This window comes from Ursus maritimus, unplaced genomic scaffold (assembly GCF_017311325.1).
Source record: "Ursus maritimus isolate PB19 unplaced genomic scaffold, ASM1731132v1 scaffold_10, whole genome shotgun sequence".
In the NCBI taxonomy this organism is placed as follows: Eukaryota; Metazoa; Chordata; class Mammalia; order Carnivora; family Ursidae; genus Ursus; species Ursus maritimus.
The window spans coordinates 67,433,489-67,457,081 of NW_024423344.1; the positions used below are offsets into that span (position 1 = coordinate 67,433,489).

Here is a 23,593-nt window from a genome sequence, read left to right on the forward strand (position 1 = left end):
GAATTATTATTACAATTTTTTCCTTGTACTTCTAAAAATTAGTTTCAATAATTAATGTGAGGGTCTGACCTGATGGTAGGATTGTAATAATTCAACTGATTTCTACTTACTCAGAGATACGGCCATGAGGGCCGCAGGAACCCCAAACGCCAGTGGGTAACAAGCTTGTTTACTGTGAATTCCGCATAGTTGAACTGAGAAGAAATTACAAGAGTAAAATTCATTATGTCTTTGGTAACGCTCATATGGTTACCATTTTTAAAAATCCCTAACTGGTTATTACATATAATGTTCTAGACTTACCCATTTGCTATATTGATTTCATTGCCAGCTGAGCCAAGCAGCTTTGGAGTAGAAAGAGTTGGAGCTGAACACAGCTTCCAATCTTAGCCCCTAAATAGATGCTGATACCGGCCACGCCAAAATCAGTGGGAACCCCTTATGTGGATTTTCTTAGTGGGGGAGATAGAAGTGACCTGGATGCAGTAACTTAAGATAGGGAACTCAGTAAATAAAAATCAAAACTGCCCTGGGAAATCAAGATTGTGTATTCCTGAATTCATGCTAATTAGAAAGCAATTAGATGGCCCAGGGCAGGGGCCAATAAACTTTTCTGTGAAGAGCCAGATAGTAAATATTTTAGGCTTTGTGGATGATGTAGTCTCTGTCTCAACTACCCAACCCTGACTTTGTAAGATACAAACAGCCACAGACAATAGACCAATGGTCTTGTCCAGGTTTCTGGATCTGGCCCATTGGCCATAGTTTGCTAACCCCTGACTGCAGATCTACTTTAGCTCTGAAATCCTGGGACGGGTAAGAAGGAAGATTCAGACTTTGGAAGGACCAACAGAGATTGTTGGGAATTCTTTCAATGGAATGGAGCCTCCAGGAATAACCTGATCCGAAAGGGGTTTGACTTTGTCTTTGAGTAGCTGTTTCAGAGTTCTGTAGAGATAGAAGTTAACTTGTAGAAAATTGATAGACAAATGTTTCTTATTGATAGTGTACAAATGATTCGTTTGTGGCAACACAAAAGGACTCTTCCTTCTGTGAAGAATATTAGTCTCTGTTAGTCAAATGCTTATTTGAGCTGATTGTGGTAGTACTCCAGTTTCCTCCTTAATTAGTAAGTCATATAAAATCTCAGCACATGCTCATTTCATATCTGTATGAGAGCCATGATTTTACCTATAAAATTATCCTTTCATGCATTCACAATTCAAACACGCATAGTACATAATTCTAGTAATCAAAACTACAGTGAGAAACCACCTTACACCAGTTAGAATGGCAAAAATTGACAAGGCAGGAAACAACAAATGTTGGAGAGGATGTGGAGAAAGGGGATCCCTCTTACACTGTTGGTGGGAATGCAAGTTGGTATAGCCACTTTGGAAAACAGTGTGGAACCCTCAAAAAGTTAAAAATAGAGCTACCCTAGGACCCAGCGATTGAACTATTGGGTATTTACCCCAAAAATACAGATGTAGTGAAAAGAAGGGCCACATGCACCCCAATGTTCATAGCAGCAATGTCCACAATAGCTAAATCGTGGAAGGAGCCGAGATGCCCTTCAACAGACAAATGGATAAAGAAGATGTGGTCCATATATACAATGGAATATTACTCAGCCATCAGAAAGGATGATTACCCAACATTTGCATCAATATGGATAGAACTGGAGGAGATTATGCTAAGTGAAATTAGTCAAGCAGAGAAAGACAATTATCATATGGTTTTACTTATTTGTGGAACATAAGGAATAGCAGGGAGGATATGAGGAGAAGGAAGGGAAAAATGAAGGGGGGGGAACAGAGAGGGAGACAAACCATGAGAGACTATGGACTCTGGGAAATGATCTGAGGGTTTCAGAGGGGAGGAGGGTGGGCAGATGGGTTAGCCCGGTGATGGGTAGTAAGGAGGGCACGTACTGCATGGAGCAGTGGGTGTTATATGCAAACAATGAATCATGGACATCAAAAACTAATGACGTACTGTATGGTGACATAACATAACATAACATAACATAACATAACATAACATAACATAGAAAGAAAGAAAGAAAGAAAGAAAGAAAGAAAGAAAGAAAGAAAGAAAGAAAGAAAGAAAGATAGTGGAGGTGGGGGAGGGGAGGGAAGGGGAGGGAACATAATGCAAGAATACAAGCTATTATATGTTTATACCAAACAAGTTGGAATGGGGCTTAAGTGTCATCTTCGAACTACTACTCCATGCAGAAATACATAAATCCCCACAAAATATTTTCTTTCATCATTTAATCTGCTTTGCAGTGTGGCCACCATGGTGTTGTTTTGGTCTAATCTGTCCCCGAATATTCCCTTCCATGTAGGAAATTCACCACCTCAGTGGAGTGTCAGCCGGCAAAAAAACCCTGCGAGCTGTTGATAGTTGCTGTCTCGTTCTCTTTCCTGGGCAGTTCTTTTAGAAATAGCTGAGATGAGAGGAATGCAAAGAATAAAACTTGGCCCATTAAATTCTTCCTAACCCACTGAACATCACTGGGGAGCAAAGCTTGAAAGCAAAAATGTCAACTATGATCCATCCAGGTGTGGTTTCCAAATAGCACCTCTTGTCTTATCCTTTACTGTGAATAAAGACTTTGCATTAATAATCATTTAGAACAGTTAATTGCTATACTAGGATGTTTCAGATTCTTCAGTGGTCCTTGGGATCAGGGTGGGGGGGTGGTCAAAAAAGATTAGACAAGACAAGAAGCTCATCTTCTGGATTTCCAAGTATATCACATGTACCCAACAGCAGAAGTATAACGGGAGAAAAGAGGGACAAAACAAACACACAAAACAAGGACTTAAATTTTTTTTTTTTTTTTTTTTACCTCTGAGCATGGGAGTGATGATAGTAGAAAGCAAGCTTCCAGCATTAATGGCCAAATAAAAGATGGAAAAGAATCTGTTTCTTTGCTTTTCCTGTAATAAAAAGGAATAAGGTTACAATATGACTTTATCTATCAATGGATAAAATGTAGCTGATAATGTCTTCACTTCTAACTTAGTTTTGGTCAGTGTCCTCCTTTCAAATGTCCTTTAAAAAGAATCAAATGGAGAACAGATCTTGTACCAGGGGAATGGGATTCCTGGAGGTTTAGAATTCACTTACGTAGTTTCCGTGAAGGTGTGTGATCTTACCTGGCCCTCTTCAAACTGATCGCCACCAAATGCAGACACACAGGGCTTTATCCCTCCAGTTCCCAGAGCTATCAGGGCCAGGCCGGTCATGGACAGTGCTCTAGGGAAAGGAGAGGGGTGATTGCCAGAAACGTGAGATTCTGGTTTGTTTCTTTAAGTAGGCTCCATGCCCAGTGTGGAACCCAATGTGGGGCTCAAACTCATGACCCTGAGAGCAAGACCTGAGCTGAGATCAAGAGTTGGAGGTTTAACTGACCGAGCCACCCAGGGGCCCCAGAAACGTGAGATTCTTAAAAGCAGGAGCCTCTCTCTCCCCTAATTTCCCTTAGAGGACCAGGCACAGTGTTTTGTTTTGTTTTGTTTTTTGGGGGGGGTTCTTGGCCCCAATTTCCAATGTAGGGGGGGAGTTCCCCACACCACCAACAAACAATTCTCACACACCAGCTGGGTGTCCTACAACTCCATTCTGACACTATCTACCCAGAGATGGCATCCGGTTCCACAAGTGAAGGGCTGCCCCCCCTTCCCCGCCCCATTAGGCACCAGATGCAAGCCTGGGTCGTCTGTCATCTGTGCTCCTGACTGGCCGGCTCCAGCTTAGAGGCTCCAAAGACCCTGTCCTTGAACTTCAGATGCCCCTCTCAAGTCCAGGTTGTTACCTGTACTTCTCCTAGAGTCCAGGGAATTTGCTGGAGCAGCTCACAGAACTCAGGAAATGCTTTACTGACTAGATCTCTGGTTTATTATCGAAGGACCGAACTCAGGAACCCCCAGATGGAAGAGATACACAGGGCAGGGTAGGTGGGAAGGGGCGCAGGGCTGCTATGCCCTCTCCAGCGAGCCACTGCCCTCCATCTGCACTTGCTCACCAACCTGAAAGCTCTTCCAACCCCATCCTTTTGAATTTTTATGGAGGCTTCATTCCATAGGCAGAATTGAGTAAATCATTGGTCAATGGATATTAATTCAATGTCCAGCCCCTCTTCCCCTCCCTGGAGGTCAGGGGGTGTGAATGAAAGCTCCAATCCTCTAATTACATGACTGGTTCTTTTTATATTTTTTAAGATTTATTTATTTATTAGAGAGAGAGAGAGAATGAGTGGGGGGAGGGATAGAGGGAGAGAGACAGAATCTCATGCAGACTCCACACTGAGCACAGAGCCAATGCGGGGCTCAATCCCAGGACCCTGAAATCATGACCTGAATGGAAACCAAGAGCCAGCCTCTTAACCAACTGAGCCACCCAGGTGTGTTCACTTGATTGGTTCTTTTGGCAACCAGCCCCCGTCCTTAGGTGGGGGCCAAAAATTACCTCATTAACATAACAAGAGACACCTTCGTCCCTCTCCTCAGCGAATTCCAAGGGTTTTAGGAGCTCTGTGCCCCACACAGGGAAGACCAAATATATTTCTTATTGTAAATCACAGTCTCACAGTAGTTAAACAGACAAGGGGCTCAACCTGTTTGAGAAGATGATTCATGGAATGCAGTCTTGACAGCTGAGTGAAACTTGAATTCACAGCCTTCACATTAATACCATTATCTACTATTTAGAAAATGCAAAGCAATAGCTTGATCACAAGCGAGGATTTATGTATGGGATTCTTCTGTAGCCTTATCGATTTCAGTAAAAGAATGTGTAGGTGAAATATTTAAGCACTGTCTCTGGTACAATCATAATAGAATCATAATAGTCATTAAAAAGACATTGGAAAACACGATTTAATTGCAAAGCAGATTATCAGGTGATGTCGTGTGATCTTGTTTACAAAGTACAGAATACTGAAAAGAAGTAGAGCATAAGATTTATTACTATAATTTTTATAATAAAAGGGATTATTTATAATAACAGAGGGGATTAAAGGTTACTTTATTTTTTTAAAAGATTTTATTTATTTATTTATTTATTTATTAGAGAGAGAGTCAAGCAAGGGGAGGGGCAGAGAGAGAAGCAGACTCCCTGCTGAGGAGGGAGCCTGACGTGGGGCTTGATCCCAGGACCCTGGGATCATGACCTGAGCCAAAGGCAGACGCTTAACTGACTGAGCCACTCAGGCGCCCCAAGTGTTAGTTACTTTAATTTGTATTTTCTAAGCTATCTGTAAGTATTTTACCTCCTGAATTGAAAAAAAAATCACTTACAGAATTTACCAACCCTCATTTTTATCATTTTGTTAGATTTATAGAAGCTACTGCAAATTCCAGGTTTTAGAAGTGTTTGTCCCTATCTTCCTGTTTGCAAATATGGCTTTAAAATGCTAAAAAAATATTTTATGGAACAGATAAAGTCAAGGAAGATACTGCACATGGAAAGGATCCTTGAAAATATCATGCCCGTCTTCTTGGATTAACTGGCTGAAGCATCTCTTTGCCTCTTAATAGATCTTGTGCTTAGTGCTGTCACTCTAAGCATTTTTGTTTTGTTTTGTGGGGTTTTTTTGTTTGTTTTTTTCACTCCAAGCATTTTAAATGACAACCAAACATGGCCAATTTGATATGATATTCCGTGCACTCTTATGAGAATTGTAGGCATGCTGTAATATTAAGTCCATGAAATAAACTAAGCAGCTAATCTTTCTTGAACACTTCTCACTTGCCAGCCATTGTTGTAGGCACTCTAGCCGGACTACAACAATCCGACACAGGTAGGCAGTAGTAAAAATGAGAAGACCTATGCACGGAGGTTGAGAAACTTGCTCAAGGTCACCCAGCTAATAAAGGGCACAATCAGCATCTGAACCCACTTAGTCTGGCTCCAAAGTCCCTGTTCTTAATTGATATTATAGAAAAGAAACCAGAGGCACAGGGAAGTCTCCTCTGTGGGTAGTTGGGCATCAGACATTGGAAGTCTGAGCTGCTGACCTGGGCATAGAGCCACTCCCTTCCACCAACACAGTGCCCTGTGGGCACTGCAGGTGTTGCTTCGAGGGACCTGGTCTAAACAGCAATCTGATTGACAAACCAGAAATGCAGGAATTGCAGAGACTAATTTGAATTTCAGGGACTGTTTTCCTAACCCATAAGATATTTACTCATAGATCAAGGAACTGGGGCACAAGCACAGAAAACAAAATAAATCTTATAAGTTGTCTACCGGGCCAGAGTGCAGGGATGGGAAATTAATCTCACAGAGGAGCATTTGTCAATAGCACTTTCTATCAAGAACTCGGAACATAGGGCTGGACCAAATACTTACGAAACCAAATCACTGAAAAATAAGCGGAGGTATGGTATGAGAAGACAACCAAAGGTACAGAGTCTTGAGGAAACCTGGCACAATTAGGGATCAAGGTCTGTGGGAGTTATGCCCCTCTAGGGAAGATCAAAATTAACACAAGTATTCTGTGCGCTGACCGTGTCTCATGTTGAGATGTACCTGAGACAGCAGGTGAGCTGTGACTACGGACACCTGTGAGGATGGCGACATATGAAGACCCAACTCTTAGTCAACTAAACAGCTTTCTCTCTACTGATGAGGGAGGAAAGGCCTCCTTATGCTTATGGTAAATTTCAAGGAAAAAGATGAACCATTCAAGCACCAAGGAAGCGATGGGGTGGGGTAGGGCAGCAGGTAATGTCAACTCACATATGCACAGAAAGGTTGTCAGGGGTTCCATCATGATCGAAGTCTGTGAGGTCATGAATTGAGCTCACTGCAGTGACCGCCTGTCCAATGGTGTAGACAATGGAGAGCGACACAATTGTCCTGTGTTGAAAGGGGTTAAGAGAATCCAAGTTAATTGCACAAGAACTGTCTACTTCTTCGTCTCCCACAGAAAGGCCTCCTGCTTCAAAATGCAAGAGCCCAGTCATGCATATACTTGTTCCTCAAACTTGAGTCAAGCTGGTGACTCTTGGAAAGGCAGCCTGGTGGAGGATTTGTCGCCCAGCCAGCGAGCACAGAGCAACATTGGCTGGAGCCAGGGGAAGGGAGAAAGGTCTGTTTCACCTTTGAACTACTTGAAAAACTCAGTGTTTTCTTCTACCTAACTACCAAAGTGAGAACATCTATCATTAAACAGTAAGGCTTATCTTGTGCCTGGTAACAATATTGGGCCAGTAGTGGGCCATTGGTTATTCTTGTATTGTACTGAATTCTTTGAGATAGTCCATGAATTTGGCTCAGAATAGCCTCCACTTCCTTGCTCATTAAGTCCTAGGGACTTCTCAATAACTGTCTACTGGGTACAGTCTGGGAGCTGTTCCTACAGAACTGGGTGAGCGGCCCACATCCTCTCTGTCCAGCAAGCTATGTGAGCCTTCAAGCAGCGGGCACGTACATCAGGGAGATTCTTTGTTCTGTAGGCCTTAACTCTGTGCCTCCCACATGATTAATGATGGACAGTATCCTTGCCACTATTTCAAGAGGAGACAAAGATGTTATCACTGTTCAGAGGAGGGAGAAAACTTACCAGTGCTACTGCATTCACACTGCTCAATGCCAGGCACTGTGCTAGACTCTGGGCATATGATCTGAGCCAAAACAGGGCCTAGCAGGCTCTTCTAAGAGCTTGATGTGCCTTGTTCCCACCATCCATCATTCCAAACCACAAAGCTTATCATTCCTTTTGGGCTTATTTCTTCACAAGGAAGCTGTAAACACTCACTTGAACTTTCCCAGCCAGGAGTCAGCGATTAAAGCACCAAGAATGGGCGTCAGGTAGCACAGAGCCACAAACGTGTGGTAGATGGCCGTGGACAGGTTATCGTCCCATCCGATGAACCGTGTGAAGTACAGAATCAGGAGTGCTTTTTGCAGATGGCAAGGGGAGTGGGAGGGGAGACACAGTTAGGAGCTGTGGTAACTCAGGCTCTTCACTCAAGGGGAGGAGGGTGAAAATCGTTACCTCTCATTCCATAGTAGGAAAATCTTTCACAGAACTCATTGACCACGATGAAGAAGATGCTCAAGGGATAACCAAAGCAATCCTGACAAAAGGAAACAGTGTAGGGTTGAAACGTCCTCCTCGCTGGCCCACGTCCACCAATGAATGCTAATGGCATGAAAAGTAGCCGGTGTGTATTTGGTAACTTGTCACTGACTGACTATCCAGACATGGACTTGAGAATTCAAAAATTTTTATTCCCTCACACGCCACACCGAGACAACAATGAAATAAAGCATCTAGTTCTCTCATTCATCCAAGAAGAACTAGATACTAGCATTTCCTTAAGAGAAGACATTTCACTCAGAAACTCAGGACTGTCCCCCTGATTCACACGTATGAGAGACATCTGGTAAGTGACCGAAGCACAGCCGTGAACATTTAGGAGCAGAACAGACTGAAGTTTGCCAAATGAAGCTACGTAGAGAAGAATAATTGTACTCACCCGTGACTTGGACATCCCTGAAAGAAAACCAAAACACCACTGTTAAAGTCAAGTAATTAAAATACTTTTTGCTGAGCCCGCACTCAGACCCTGTGTCTTCTCAGGGCAGACAGATGTGCTGTCCAGACAGTTCCAGCCCTCTCTGGTGAGTGGGGCCTGGCATCAGATTTTCTTTTAATTAGCCCCTCAGGCCATTCTCATGGTGGTCAGAAAGGGAGTCAGAGGCTCCAAGGATGGTGCCCAAACCATTTCCTCCTTAAAATACTTCAAAGGCTGCTCATTGCCCACAGGATGAAATCCAAACATTTTTGCATGCCCTTGACGATCTCACAAGGACAGTGGGGTTTGGTGAGGATTCAGCGAGGGAAATGTGAAATGCTTCAGGGTGCCTAACACAGTGAGGATTCAACCACCTTTCCCCTTACCTGTGACAGTCTTCCTTCCAGCCCGTCCCCCATGCACAGAGGGTTCCCGTGATTCCCAGCTATCAGTTTGCTGAGCATGCTGGGCGCCTTGAATGCCAGGAATGCCCCGGCCCCTTCCTACACCTGTCGCCAACCTTGCCACAGCATGACCTTCACAAAGCCCCGTCTGCCTCCCTGTGCTCCCAGAGTGCAATGACCGATATTTTTCCTCCCCTCTAGGGGTATCCATCTCCCCATTCCCAACACCTTTTCTAGTACCTACCACACAGCAGGGCCTTATTGTCAGAACAGGGAATTAGAAGAGCAAGAAGAAAAAGGGTGAGCATCCAAGTGAACCAGTGCAGACCAAGGGCCGTTGACTTGAACTTCTTGATTTAGGTGCACCCTTCATGCCCACTGGCCCAGCCCCTGCTCTGGTCTCGCCTGAATTTTGACGAGAGCCGACCCATACCCTGTCTCAAGGCACAGCTCCCTGTCCCAATGCGCTGCCCTATAGTTACCAATGCCTGTCACATGCTGTGCCCCCCGCCCCCACTGCCTGGCTCTTAGAATCCTTTGTTTTGGGGGACCCTTAAGTGCTCCCTGCCTCTATTACGAATCAGTGGCCCTACAGAACGGTCCTCAAACTTCAGGTTGCCTCAGAATCACCAGAGGGCTTATGAGAGCAAGTGGCTGAACCCCACCCCCACAGCCGCTGACTCTGCGGGTTTGGGGGGGAGGCCCCTTGAGTCTGCATTTCTCACAAGTCCCATGGTGATGTCCCTGCTGGTTTAGGGACCCCCCCCCCGGGAACCACCCGCAGGCTGTGATGTCCAGTCGCCTGACTGATCTCCGTAAGTAGGCTGTATTACTTCCCCGGCCCCAAGCACCCCAGAGACACTCCATGCCCACCGTCCAGAGCAGGAAGCAGATACAGAAGCTGGCCTGTCACCTCATATTCTCATTATGTGCCGGCCCTGAGTCCCAGCCCACATGAAACAAAACTGCAACTCTGCTTGAGGAACTCTGCCCTTGGCCCAGACCCACGTGGTGGTTGAGGCCCCCAGCCACCCTGCTCGTGGGCCAGGGCCTGGCTTCCTGATTCTGGTCACACTGCCGTGGTCATGGGCACTCCTCCAGCTCAGTGTGGCCCCCGGCCTCACACCACAAGCTCTCACTTTTGCTTTCTCAAGAGCAGTGGTGCTATTTCAGTCCTTGTCCTAAGGCAGGAAATAACCTGCCCTGGCCTCCCGGAGCTCCAGTCCCCACTCCTGCCATCTCTAAAGTTCCGGAAGGAGATTCTTCAACACTAATAGCCTGGTCTTCTCCCCAGACTTCCTTGTGGGAAGGGGCTGCTCTGAGAGGCAACAGGTGGAGCCTGTGAGCTTGGGGGCCGACGTGTGATTGAATGTCACTCCTGTTGCTTTCCAGCTGTGACCTCGGGCGAGCCCAGCTTCCCTCCAGACAGACCACCGGTCAGAGGGTGACAACGCCATGCCCCTCACAGGACTGTTGTTAAGAGTTTGATGTGTGAAGCTCCCTGCCCAGGCCTGGCGCAGGGAAGATGCTGCTACCTCAGAGTCCTCGGCACCTCACAACATGTTTTCACAGGGTGGAACTCAAATGCCTGGTGAATGAACAGGTATTCCAAAGGACCAGTCATATCCGTCATTGAGTCCAATGTTCCGATCCTGGCTCTGCCTGTTCAGGCTCTAGCCTCATGCGTCTCATCACCATCTCCCTGTCTTCCCGATCCCCCACACAGTTTGGCCAGTGGGGAGCCCTGGTAGGAGGCCAGAGGGTCAGGGTATTCCTTTCCCTTCCTCCTCCCCAAAACATCACTTCAGACTGCTACACCCTCAAGGCACAATCGCAGCTCCTCTGAAGTAGGCCTTCCTCACACAACTCTCCTTCCCGGTTTTGGTCACAGTTTTGAAACACTTCCTATGGGTGGTCACTGCAGCCACCATTCCGGGCACTTGCATTGACATTTATGACTCCCTGCACACCCCTCCTCAGCCTTTTCTAAATAATGTGTGTGTGTGTGTGTGTGTGTGTGTGTGTGTGTGAGAATAATAACTCCTATTCTGAGTGTGCCTTCTGTCTCCAAATGGGACCACAAATGGGCAGCCCACAAGCCAGCTTTCGTCACCAGACTGGGGACTGCGACTCTCCAGCGGAATAAAAGCCCCAGTCAGGATCACGTGCTTCTGAAGCACGACCCACAAGCCAGCCTGCTGGCGGTATTTGAAGGCCGCTTCCTCGCGGCGCTGCCCGTCTTCTAGAGGAAACAGCAGGGCCGTACGATGTGTTGCCTGCTTTCGCTTCAGACGGTGCAGTCTTACCACTGCCTCCCAGAGACCAGACAAAGCAAGCTGAGCGCCACCAGCACTGGGTCCAGACAGGCCCTAGCGATGGGCCTCAACAGAGAAGCAGGAGGGAGGGCCAAAGACCCCAACCCAACAGAGACGGCCCAGAGCTCCGATGCAATGGCTCCTTCCACGTGGTTTCTCAGGATTTGGGTTTGCAAGGGAAGATTTCATCTGGCCAGGGTAGCACCTATAATTTTTTTTTAAAGATTTTATTTATTTATTCGACAGAGATAGAGACAGCCAGTGAGAGAGGGAACACAGCAGGGGGAGTGGGAGAGGAAGAAGCAGGCTCATAGCAGAAGAGCCTGATGTGGGGCTCGATCCCAGATCGCCGGGATCACTCCCTGAGCCGAAGGCAGACGCTTAACCGCTGTGCCACCCAGGCGCCCCAGCACCTATAATTTTTTTTTTAAGATTTATTTATTTTAGAGAGAGAGAGAAAGAGAGAGATAGTGGGGGGCAGGGCAGAGGGAGAGAATCCTCAAGCCGACTCCCTGCTGAGCGTGGAGCTCCACACAGGGCTCGATCCCAGGACCCGGAGATCACGACCTGAGCCAAAACCGAGAGTCGGACGTTTAACCACTGAGCCACCCACACACCCCACACCTATCATTCTTTTGAAAAATACTGTTTAGTCTCTATTGTTTGCCAAATAATAATGGTAAAGATTTTGTTTACTTCACACATAAACTGGGTGACAGGAAAGAGAGCTTCGATCTTGTTGTAACAACCATCATACTCAGAACTACGTAATGGAAAACAAAATCCCTAAGCTGACCCCGGCAGAAATCTGAGATTTAGTGCCCAGCCATCACCCAGGAAGCTTGTTATTTTCAGAAAGGTGTGCATTCCAAAGAGCAACTTTGATAATCGCAGGGCAGAGGTCGCTAACCTCTTCTGCTGCAGAATTCAGAGCTATTCGGGGGATGTATGTTGCAGTCAGCATTTCTTATCTCATATCTGTGTCCACAGGATCGCTCTCCAAGAAAGCTCAAGTGCAAAAGTGGTGTGTATGCTGAGCCTTACACGTTCATACCCTGATAGCAAACCTAATCAGCGTATTTGAGCGGTCCGCGTTCTAGCGCCATCCATGCGCCACTTGGGTGTAACTACTGATCGGAGGAAATAAAGCAGCTTGGAATCCGGCGTGCCAGTACTGGGCACAGATTCAACACTGGCTCGCATTGTTATTCTAGGTCTAGCAGTGCTTCTGTCTTTCTTTTGGCTAAAGAATTCAATAAAATAAGTGTACATTATACATTTCTGTGATTTTTGACTTGGAGGGAGAAACCAAGAAAGACACTCTATTAATAATTTCCCACTACTTAATGAACTCTCTTCATTAAGGCATTTCCTACTATCTAACAAAGCACATTCTGTATTTTGAACCATTTAGGGATGGAAATTCTAACTGTCATGGTTTGTGATGGAGAAATTAAGAATTCTCTCAGCATAATGATGGATGTGAAGAGTGCATTTCTAGGACTTGGACTTGGGAAGTTGGAAGGAATAAAGAATCCGCCGCTGTCTGAGCCGCTCTTACTTTTAGGCAGAGAGGAAACTCCTTCCCACCATCACTGAGAGTGAAATGGAGGGAGTGAGCTATGTATTGCATTTAGGAATGGTACTCCTGCATGGCATGGCAGGCAGAACAGTGGCCTCCAAGATGTCCGTGTCCTAACCCCTGGAGTTTGTGGGTGTGTTACCTTCCACGGCCAGGGGACTCTACAGATGGGATTAAGTTAAAGACCGTGAGATGGGGAGTTTATCCTGGATTATCTGGTGGCCCCAGTGTAATCACATGGGTCCTTAAAAGAGTCAAAGGAGAAGATGTGAAGAAGGAAGCAGAGGTTGGAGTGATGGTGATTTCCAGAAGGCCAACATGAGCCAAGCAATGTGGCAGCCTCTAGAAGCTGGAAAAGACAAGGAACTGGATTCTCCCCCACAGCCTCCAGAAGGAACACAGCCCTGCCGACACCTGGATTTTAGCTCAGGGAGACCCATGCAGACTTCTGACCCCCAGAACTGCGAGATAATACATTTGTGTCATTTTAAGCTGCGAAGTTTGTGGTAGCATACGAGAGCGGCGACAGGAAATAAACAACTCGCCTCAAGCTCTGTACAGGTAGGTCTTTACCGCTAAATCACTCACTGTTCGTACAGAACTCAGACTCAAACCTCCAGCAACTTTAATTTACCCGCAAAATGCTCTTTTTTTTGTAACTTTTTCCCTTAGCTACATTTTCTACCTGGGGGTTCAGGAACCCAATCCCATGCCCTTTAAATGGGATCTGGCGGAATTTTTCCTTGCTCTGCTAACTTCTGCAGGTTACTGTCTGTGGTGAGCTGTCTGTAAAGTGACGATGCTGCCTTCTAGGGCCGCTCCAAGGAATGAGGTGGTCTGAAAATGGTTTCATCAACCAGGAGGAAAATGAGTTAAGTTGATCAACCGTGGATTCTTTTAGGTGGAAAGGCATGGGCCGTGGGGAGCAGAAGGTTGAGCCTCCACATGGGGACACCCTTCCTAATCACGTGGCGTTAAAGATTCAAAGCACTTAACCTCTGGCCCCCCCGTTCCTTCATCTAGAGATGCTGACACCATCTTTGCAAGTCAGTTAAGAAGATCAGATCTACAGGAATGAAATGAACTTTGCTCTTCGCTGCATCCCATGAAGACAGCTGGGTAGTGCAGACGGATGTGTGGAACGGGTTGATTTAAGATGAAAATATGGGCAAGAACTTGCAATGAGGGAACCCTGGTGGGGCTGAGAGGGGCCGTCAAAGAAAGAGGTAGTCCCCTCCAGGGTTGCTCACATTGACCAAAAGAACAAGGTCCTTATGATATCGTCCTGGGAAACCAGGCCACAGGGATTAGTAGGCTATGGACAGAGGAAAGCCAATCTTCTTAAATACACGCTGCAGGGGCGAGCACTGCTTTTCAAGTAAGCTGCTTTTTGAATAGGCAGCACTCCAGTGTGCTGCATGCATGCGGCCGTTGGGGTTGGACGGCCGCGTTTAATTCCTCACTGCAGTGGTTCTCAAAGTGTGGCCTCTGGACCAGCAGCAGTCGCAACGGCACCAGGGAACCCATCAGAAATGCACACTCAGGTCCATCCCACACCTACCAAATCAGAAACTCCCCGTGTAAGGCCCGGCCATCTGCATGTGATCAAGCCCACTGGGGGCTGATGCCCTTCAGTCTGGGAGCCCCTCATTGCCCCAGAGTGACGCTGGGGAGCAGTCAAGGAAGGGTGCACCCTAAGTGGCGGCTCCAGGCCAGGCGATCAGCTCCCCTGATGTGATTCTGGCTCCGTTCATGGCTCTCTGGGATGACTGTGACAAGCAGATGCCTTGTCTCAACCTTCCCCGTCTCCCGTGAACCCCAGCGGACCTCAGCTTCCCTGATGGAGACATTCAGGCTGGCTGTCAAACCTGCCTGGCTCTCTGCTACCTGTAAGGTCAGACCTGCCGCTCAGCACGGCATAACAAGCCCTCCAGGATCTGACTGCCATCCTCCTCCAACCCGGCGGTCAAGCTGCACGACTTCCAGTTCTCTGTCCACACCAGGCTCCTCAGGGCATCCCAGCACCATTAGGGCAGTTAGCGCCTCTCCTCTCCCTTGGCCTCCCAGATACTTCTCCTCCTTTTAGATTTCTCTCTTTTTAAAAAAAAAAAAAGATTTTATTTATTTATTTGAGAAAGAGTGAGAGCACAAGCAGGGGGGAGGGGTAGAGGGAGAAGCAGACTCTCCACTGAGCATGGAGCCCTATGCGGAGCTGGATCCCATGACCTGAGATGAAGGCTTAACTGACTGAGCCACGCAGGCATCCCCTTTTAGATTTCTTTAGTCTTTTTATAACCGGACTGACAGAGCACCACTGTTCTGACTTCTGAACCAATATCACAGAGCCTCACATATCATGGGATTCCCCCCCCCCTTTTTCAGTGAGGAAATCAAGTGTGTGTCACTGCAAAAAGAGCCCGACAGGATATGCACCCCGCGTAACTGCGGCTGACCTGAGGCGAGGTGACAGGAGGCATGGGGGGGGGCAGGAAGGGGCTGAGTGCCTTGTGTGGCACACTTGGTTTGATTGCTTTTTTCCAAAAATCGATCAACTTTGATTAAGAAGTGAGAAGCACTCTTCTTTTCTTAAATGGGCTAGTCCCGGACAGTTGTCAGGTTAGCTTTAGGACAACTGTTGTGCCTGTCATCCAGGCCCTTGTTTCTGGAGTGGTCCTTCTTGAGGCTGTTTCTTGCCTGACTTGATTGTTATTTTTCTTACTTGGCTCCTTCACTACATTTCCCGCCCTCAGGGCCGCTGCTGGTCCATCTGGCACTTCTGTGCACATGAGAGGACTGTGATCATTTAAGCCGGATGCTGCCCCGGGGTACATGGCTTGGCTGGTGGACAGAGGCTCGGATCCAACAAGAAAGGGTGTCCCTGGGTGGATGCATTGCTTGGCAATGGAGCACGGGCCACATTCCAGCCCCACGGGCCCTCACGCAGGGTACCGCCCACACATCTATGGCCAGGGCCCTGCCGATACTTCTATTTTTTTTTTTTTAATAGAAATAGCCTCTTTTCCACAAATACTGCCTTCCCCACTAAGGGGCAATCTATTTTTCTTTTGATCCATCAGCAAACAGCTACATCACCAGAACACACTGATGAATGGTCTTCAGAATGCCAGTTTAACCAAGTTACCCCTGCGGAAAGCAAACGAGTTATCGGTCCTTTGAGAACTAGGAATGTCAACTAAACCCTAATTACATGAAGCTACCTTAGCAATACAGGGAACCCAGGGCTAATGGGACCGTATAGGTCTTATTAAGTGACTTTGGCATGGTGCCGCCGCGGGGACGAGCGCAGTCTGGGGGCGCTGGCGACCATGTATCCGTACAGGCCACACAGGCCAGGCACAGGCCCAGCTGGTGAGAAGACAGACACAGAGTATAAAACCGCTTAGCTGCATCCGGCTCCTCAGCAACAGGGGTCTCACAACTGTGTCACCCCTTGCTGTGGGACAGGGACTGCTGGGAGCTGGCTCCCATGGCCGGTCTGCCTTTGCCCTCTGAGTGAGTGACATCCAGCCTCGTGTCTTGAACCGTCCAGCAGCCAGGCCTCACCCTTGTGTTGTCCTGTGTGGGGCGGACAGCCAGGCCCCCGCCACCTCCTCCCTCCGCCTGGGGACCCCGCCGTCAGGACTGAGGGATGCAGCTCCGGGGCTGTGCCTTAGCTTGCTGGGGCCGCCCCAACAATGCACTACAAATGGAGTAGCCTAAAACAGTGGAGACGGGGCATCCCACAGTCAGGAGGCAGGGAGTCCTAGACCAACGTGCCAGCCGGGTGGGCTTCTTCTGAGGCTGAGAGGAGAATCTGTTTCAGCCTCTCCCCAGCTTTTGGGGATCACTGACCATCTGACACGTTCTCTGGCTTGTGATAGCATTACCCAGACCTCTGTTTCCATCCTCATACGGACTTCTCCCTGCGTTTGTGCCTGCGTCCAAATGTCCCCTTGGTATAAGGATACCAGTCATATTGGATTGGGGGCTCCCCTACTCCAGGATGACCTCATCTGAACTAATTACATCTGTGAAGGCCCTATCTCCACATAAGATCACATTCCGAGGTACCAGAGGTTAGGACTTCAGCCTATGAATTTGGGGCTGAGGGGGATACAATTAAACCCATAACCGTCACAGAGCATTTGTGGTGCCTGACCTGTTGCTGTAGGTTACAGATAGCCTCCTATCTTTTAAAAAGATTTCTACTTGTGACTGTCTAAAATCATAGGCTTCAGAGGCCCACAGTGGCCGCCTCTGATGGTTTACTAACCCGTGACTTTCAGCATCTTGTTTCCAGAACCACAAACGTAAATCACTGAGGGCCTTTCCCATTCTCCTTCAGAAAGAAATGATCTCTCCAGGCCCCAGGAGCCACCTGCCTTTGGAAAGGCTCAGAAATTGTTTACTTCTCAATGCAGGGAAAGTGCAGCCAGGCCAGAGGGTGCCACCGAGTTAATATGTAGTAAGCTGTTAAGTAAAACAGAAAGGGGCCAGGGCCAGGCCTAAGGTTTGCCTCAGGCGTGGGCAGGATCGGTCACTCAGGTGAGAGAATTTCCTGGGTGTTGGGGGTGGGGTGGGGGGTGTTCTTTTCTTCTGAACTTAGAGCGAGGCTTGCTTTAAGCTCTCCCCTGCTGAGAGTCAGCAAGTGGGTCTATTCTCAAGCTAGCGATAAGACAGACCTACCCTGCCCCCAGCAGGCTCTAGGAAGAAGCAAGGGGGGGAAAGCACAGGGAACAGCAGACTGCGCATGCCCAACAGGCAACAGACCCAAGTCCATAGCCAGCCCCGGAATACTGCATGTCGTCATAGGCGAGAACAACGCCAAAGCCACCCAAGTGTCACCAAATCAAAAGGAACCAGCCTTCTGGTCTTTGGGGGGTTTGTTTTGGAGGCCATCAAGTTAGAGATCCTAAGTTCTATTATTTATTTATTTGAGACCCTACATTTTGGACATAAAGATTTTTTTTGGCTCTTAGATGTTAGATCATGACTGGAAAAAAATGCTTATGATCACAGTAGGTGTGGGGTTAGGCTACAAAGTGATCTACAGCACATTTCCACCCCCCCCCCCACAGTTGATATTAAGGCTGTACGTGGCTTCTTCCTATCATGAGAATATCTCTAAGAAATTTCTGGAATGGTAAAATATGTGTATTTTGAAGATTTATTTATTTATTAGAGAGAGAGATGAGTGAGGGGAGAGGCAGAGGGAGGGAGAGAGAGACACAGACTCCCTGCTGAATGCAGAGCCTGAAGTGGGGCTCGATCTCACGACCCTGAGATCATGACCTGAGCTGAAATCAAGAGTCAGACGCTTAACTAACTGAGCCACCCAGGCGCCCCAATAGGTTGCTGTTTAGTACTGACTAGTGCTATACCCCAAAATCCATCCGTCTCGCTGGGGAAGATACTAGTCATTCCACGTAGCACCTCAGCTACATGCAAGCCACAGTGGCGTCCTCTTCACACAGTAAGAATACTTCCTGCCCGAAGTCATATATAAGTGACATACATCTTTCAGAAGAACATTTTCTATTACCACGTGTACTGGGTTGAAGAGTGTCCCCCAAAACTCATGTCCTTCCTAGAATCTCAGACTGTGATCTTTGAAAACGGGATCTTTGCAGATGTAATGAGTTGGGATGAGGTCAAGTTGGAGAAGAGTGGGTCCCTAACCCCACATGCCTGGTGTTCTTAAGAGAAGACAGGCGTGTGAAGACAGAGCTGCACAGAGGGGAAGTGGTGTGAAGACACTTGGGGGGAAATGACCATGTGATGATGAAGAGAGAGACTGGAGTGACCCATCTCTAAGCCAAAGAACACCTAGGACTGCTGGCCACACCAAAGCTAAGAGAAAGGCAAGGAGCAGATTTTCTACAGCCTTCAAGAGTGCATGGCCCTGCAGACACCTTGATTTTGGACTTCCAGCCTCCAGAACTGTGGGACTGCATTTCTGCTGTTTTCAACAATCCACTTTGTGATACTTTTGTTACGGCAGCCACAGGAAACTCATACATCACGTGAGCTCACGTGTTTTGATGAACAGGGGAAAAGGTTTCTTCTTCCAAGAATGTCTCAAATGTACTTTCTGATATGTCCTGCTAGAGCTTACAATAAAATCTTGCCTCTTGAGGCAGGCCATAGAAGTTTCAAATGCTTAGTCTGTGAGCTTTCAATGGGTCTTCCTATGTGAGTACATTTAGTGAATTTTCCAGTCTTAAGTCTGATTCTTGAACCCAATTTTCCTTGGGGTACATGCTTAGTTTCACACATCCCCACACAACAACTGGATGGCTCTACACGCTCTCCAATGACAGGCTCCTTTCAGGAGCCCCAAGGGAGGCCCTGGCTGGTGTCCAGTCTCAGAGGAACTAGGACTTCCTCCTTCTCCAGAAAGCTTGTGGAAGATGCTATCCCTTCCCTTTGTGGCCACTTCCTAGCTGAGACTGTCCTTGAATTCCGCGCTGCCTGTAGATGGTAGCTGCACTTGTTCAGGGGCCCAGTGTGGCCCGTCAGCCCCAGCCCCCTTCACAGCAGCCCCATGGGATGACCCCACCATCCAGGTTCCTCCGTGATACATTCCCAGGCTCTGAAACCAAGAGACAAAGTTACAAAACAGAGGTTCCCGGGGTTCTTTATGTTGCAACCCCAGGATTCTGAGTCATTGGTTCTCATTCATTTGCAGATAATACGGCTCTTATTCTTTCACTATCATCACGGAAGAATGCGGAATGTTCCTCAGAGTGCACCTTTGTTTTTATGTCCTTCATCAGCTCCCCTGGGACACCTTCTCACTTTCTCTCCTGCCAGGGACAGGATCGAGATGCAGTTGTGTCCGAGAGTTGCCGCAGCCCAGAGGGGTGTGAGCGCAGCTGGGTGGTCCCTGCCCCCTGGTCCCACCCTGGCTCCTGCTGTGTGCAGCTCTACCCTGGAGAACAGACGGTTGTCCCTGTCACTCATGAACTAGACGGGTGAGGGATCCCTCACGCGTTCCCTGTTCTTCAGTAACTCAAAGGGCAGCAGGAAAAACATTAATCAAAAAATCCAAATAAATCAAACCTGGAATAATTCCACCCAAGACATTTTGTACAGGTGTGAAGGACTAGGTAAAAATTCAGCATGAGGATGGCGAATCCTCCAGCTTTGACAAGACACCATTAGCTGCCGCTTTCACTGGCCTCATGACACTCTGTTTACCTCGACTATCCCTCAGTGTGGAAAAATGTTGTTTATGTGTTCCTGCCCCCTGAGGATGTGAGTTTTCCAAGACGGATGGTAAAAAATACCTGCGCCAATCAGTGATTTACGTTCACCACCGCTCCCCTCCTCCCACTCCCCACCTCCAGCAGCCATAGCTAGACCACATGGATTGATCACTCCTGCACTTTCCTACCCTACATTCTTGGCCTGCACAAGCTAATTTTCAAATTCTAGCTATGAATTTACTGCAAAGTTGGTCGTCATGTTGTACTAGGTCTTACTGCCATGATCCCATCTGGGGGGCACAGATGCGGGCATGGGTGTGGGTCAAGAAAAACAGAGCCTGTCATTTAGAGTCATTTAGAGCAGTGGTTCTCCATGTGGGGTCTCAGGACCAGCAGCAGGAGGACCTGGGAACTTGTGTAGTTGCCGATCCTTGAGCGCTAACCCCAGACCCACTGAAGCAGAGCCTCGAGGGGTGGGGCCAGGCATCATGTTGGAATCAGCCCTCACTCTGGTGATCCTGATGGACACCAAAGACTGGAGACCACTGACCTACAGTCATGTCAGCCTGAAAGAACCCCAGGTCAGAGTTCTCTCTTCCTGCTGAGGGGCCCACGATTCCACCAAGAGTCACATGCCCAAGGGCCCCTTGGGGAGCAACTCCAGCTTCTAGCTGGACGCTTACAGTCTATAGCAGGTTGTCAGCCTCCCTGGAACTTCAGCACTGTGCTTTGGTTTACCCACGAACTTCTAGAAAGAAGAAAGTGGAAGAACTTTGAAGTGACCAGGTTTGTGGCACCTTCAAAACCAGTCCATCATTTTATGCTCAGGCAGGAAGCCAACTGGAAAAACTCATCAGAAGCCCACAAGGCCAGCGGGAGGCTGAGAGGTGGGGGGACAGGAATATAATCAACCACCCTTCATTAAGTGCATGAATTCCTCAAAACAGCCTGGAGGCTCTGGCAGAGGGAGGCAGTAGCTTCCTTCATAGAACCCAAAGCCTCTCATTTTCAAAGTCAAATATGGGAAGTAATTTGTCAGAGCAGCAACTTTAGCGTGGACTCTGGCTTGGCTCTGGGTAAGGGAGGGAAATGGGGTGAAGGGAGAAAGTGGATATTTGAAATCTTCAGCAAAAGCATCCCTAGCCCCAGAAAAGGCTCACCTGAGAGGTTCTCTGCCATTCGGAAACCTAACTCCACAAGACAGCTCTTGGGAAGGCAGCCTCCTCTCCATCCCGGACTCTGATAAGCACACCCAGACTTTAAAGCCAGAGTAGGCGAACGATGGCTCATGGGCCAAATCCAGCTCACCGCCTGCTTTTCTATGGCTCACGAGCTAAGAATGGTTTCTATGTTTTTCAATGATTGAAGAACAATTTTTGAAAACTATGTTGTGACACATGAAAATTACATTACATTCTAATTTCCGTGCCCATAAATAAAGTTTTATTGGAACACGACTCTGCCCATTGGTTTATGTATTTGGCACAAGGACAGAATTGAATGTTGCCACAGAGACTATGCTACCTCCTAAAGCTGGAAATATTTACTATCTGGCCCTTTATAGGAAAAGCTTGCCAGCCCCTCTTTAAAGCAAAGGGTTTGCAGTTCATGATTCTAACTGGACACCACAGCCAGGTTTAGCTATGCATCCAAATGCCCAAAGCAACTTTTCATCCAGTTTATTCTTGTGGATTCTTGTTGCTGTGTGACTGAGTCTAAAAAATGGTATAATTCCGACTCTCACTGCATCCCTCATTTTGCTACTCTATCCCAACTTCTGCTCCCATTCCCAGGGCCAGTAAAAGAACCTGGTGTGAAAATTAGTTCTAGTTTCACATGGGACAAAAATCAGCTGGAAGCATTCATGTCTCTAAGACCCGTTGCCTGGCTTCCTTTCCCCCTGACGTGCTCACCGAGCATCCCAGGTGCCCCTCTTCAGTTATGAGGGTATCGGAAGCAATCTGGGCACCATCTGAGCGCCAGAGATCCGTTCTCAAGAGAAGTTACTGTTATCTTTTATTTAAAAATCCTTTTAAAAATCATTTGTTCTTTTTACTACCTAAACTTAGAAATTGAAACTAGGACTGGAATAAATATGAAACTCGTGTGTGGATATATTGCTACTCACATGCTATGCCAATCTCAGTTGAAAAAAAAAAAAAGCCACCACTGAAGGACCGATTTGCAAACTGGAAACAATCAGTTCATTTAGGACTACACTTCAGAAGCTGCATTCATTCACCAATAATCAGGCTGTTGACAGCTAGCCCGACTGGAAATATTTTAGGAAAGTCCAAACTTAGCACAGATGCTATTCAGGTAATTGCTACCTGAAAATCGAATAACTACTCAGAGCACCTCCCAGAGAAGTCACACAGAGTGACAAGCAAATGATGTGTGAGGCAAGGATGCAGAACTCCAGCCCAGGAGTTTGTCTGCCGCAAAGCACACACTGCTCACGGCCTCCATCTCCAAGGGAGGCTGTAGCATCTTTCTGGAAAAGGCACAGGTGGCCACAGCTCGAAGTCCCAAGTGTGAACCATGACACCTTGCAGTACAGACAGACATTTGAGCTTGTCACAGGGGGCACACCAGGTTCTACACCCATACACACCCTGATACAACCACAAAGGTTGTTACCGACACTTCTAAAGGCTGAGGAAGTCGAAGCCCAAAGAGTTTAATTTACTGATGCAAAATCATAGAGGCAGCATGTGGTAGATGGGAACAGAACTGCAAGCAGGTCAAAGTCAGACCTGGTTCTCTCAGCCATGGGGCCACATTGTGCCTGCCTTTGCTCATGACTTTGGGGGAGCCACTTGACATGCCTTCCCCATCTTTCAGGGAGAAGGTGCCTGGGATGATCTCTGGTGTCTCTGGGCTCTTGTCTCTGCTTCTGCCTTCATTCCTCAGCGGTCTATTCTGAAGCAGGCAGGATGAAGTTATTTCCTAGATGCTCTGCTGACACTCCATGCCTGTCCAGCTACTCTCCTTGAGTGCCTTCTCTTGAAGCTTGAGGACAGTGGCAGGATGCTAAGAAGGGCCACCAAAGGCCTCCAATTCCCCTGGGGGGCAGGCAGGGCTCCCACCCGAGCTGCGGGGTCACCTGGCCCACCACGGCAAGGGAGGTGCCAAGGCAGCCACTAAGCGCCCCCCGGTTGGGTGGAGGTTCTGGAGCCCTGCCATCACGTGCGCGACCCTGTCCGGTTTCAAGCCCATTCCCAGCCCACAGGCGGGGAACACGAGGACCTAGGATTCCCAACAGGAGGCCAGGTCAAGGTTATGGCATCGATTCCTGCCACCAATGAGTCTGGGCGCCTCGGGATCGCCGCCTCCGCGCACAGACCGAGATCGGCCCAGCGACTTCCCCGGAGTCCGACTTCTCCTGAGCCCCGGTCCCTTCCCGCCCGGGGGACGCATGCCCGTCCGCGGCTCCAGCCTTCCCGACTCCGCGGGCCGCCGACGACAGCGGGGACCAGCGTCGCAGTCTGGTCGAGCCCCGCGGCTCCCCCTCTGCAGTGGCCCCAGCGCGGAGCCTCCCCCC

The 23,593-nt window shown here is 48.1% G+C and overlaps 1 protein-coding gene across 1 annotated transcript in view; it reads right to left on the reverse strand.

The window, feature by feature from the left end:
• SLC15A1 (solute carrier family 15 member 1) overlaps positions 1–23,593 on the reverse strand; it is a 48,213-nt gene that overhangs the window by 24,068 nt on the left and 552 nt on the right. Inside the window, exons 2-8 of the mRNA XM_040624027.1 lie at positions 8,502–8,518; positions 8,018–8,099; positions 7,778–7,919; positions 6,757–6,876; positions 3,171–3,270; positions 2,861–2,951; positions 111–194 (exon numbers count right to left, since the gene is read on the reverse strand). Of these exons, the coding sequence (XP_040479961.1) occupies positions 111–194; positions 2,861–2,951; positions 3,171–3,270; positions 6,757–6,876; positions 7,778–7,919; positions 8,018–8,099; positions 8,502–8,518 (636 nt within the window). The remainder of the gene's footprint in view (positions 1–110; positions 195–2,860; positions 2,952–3,170; positions 3,271–6,756; positions 6,877–7,777; positions 7,920–8,017; positions 8,100–8,501; positions 8,519–23,593) is intronic.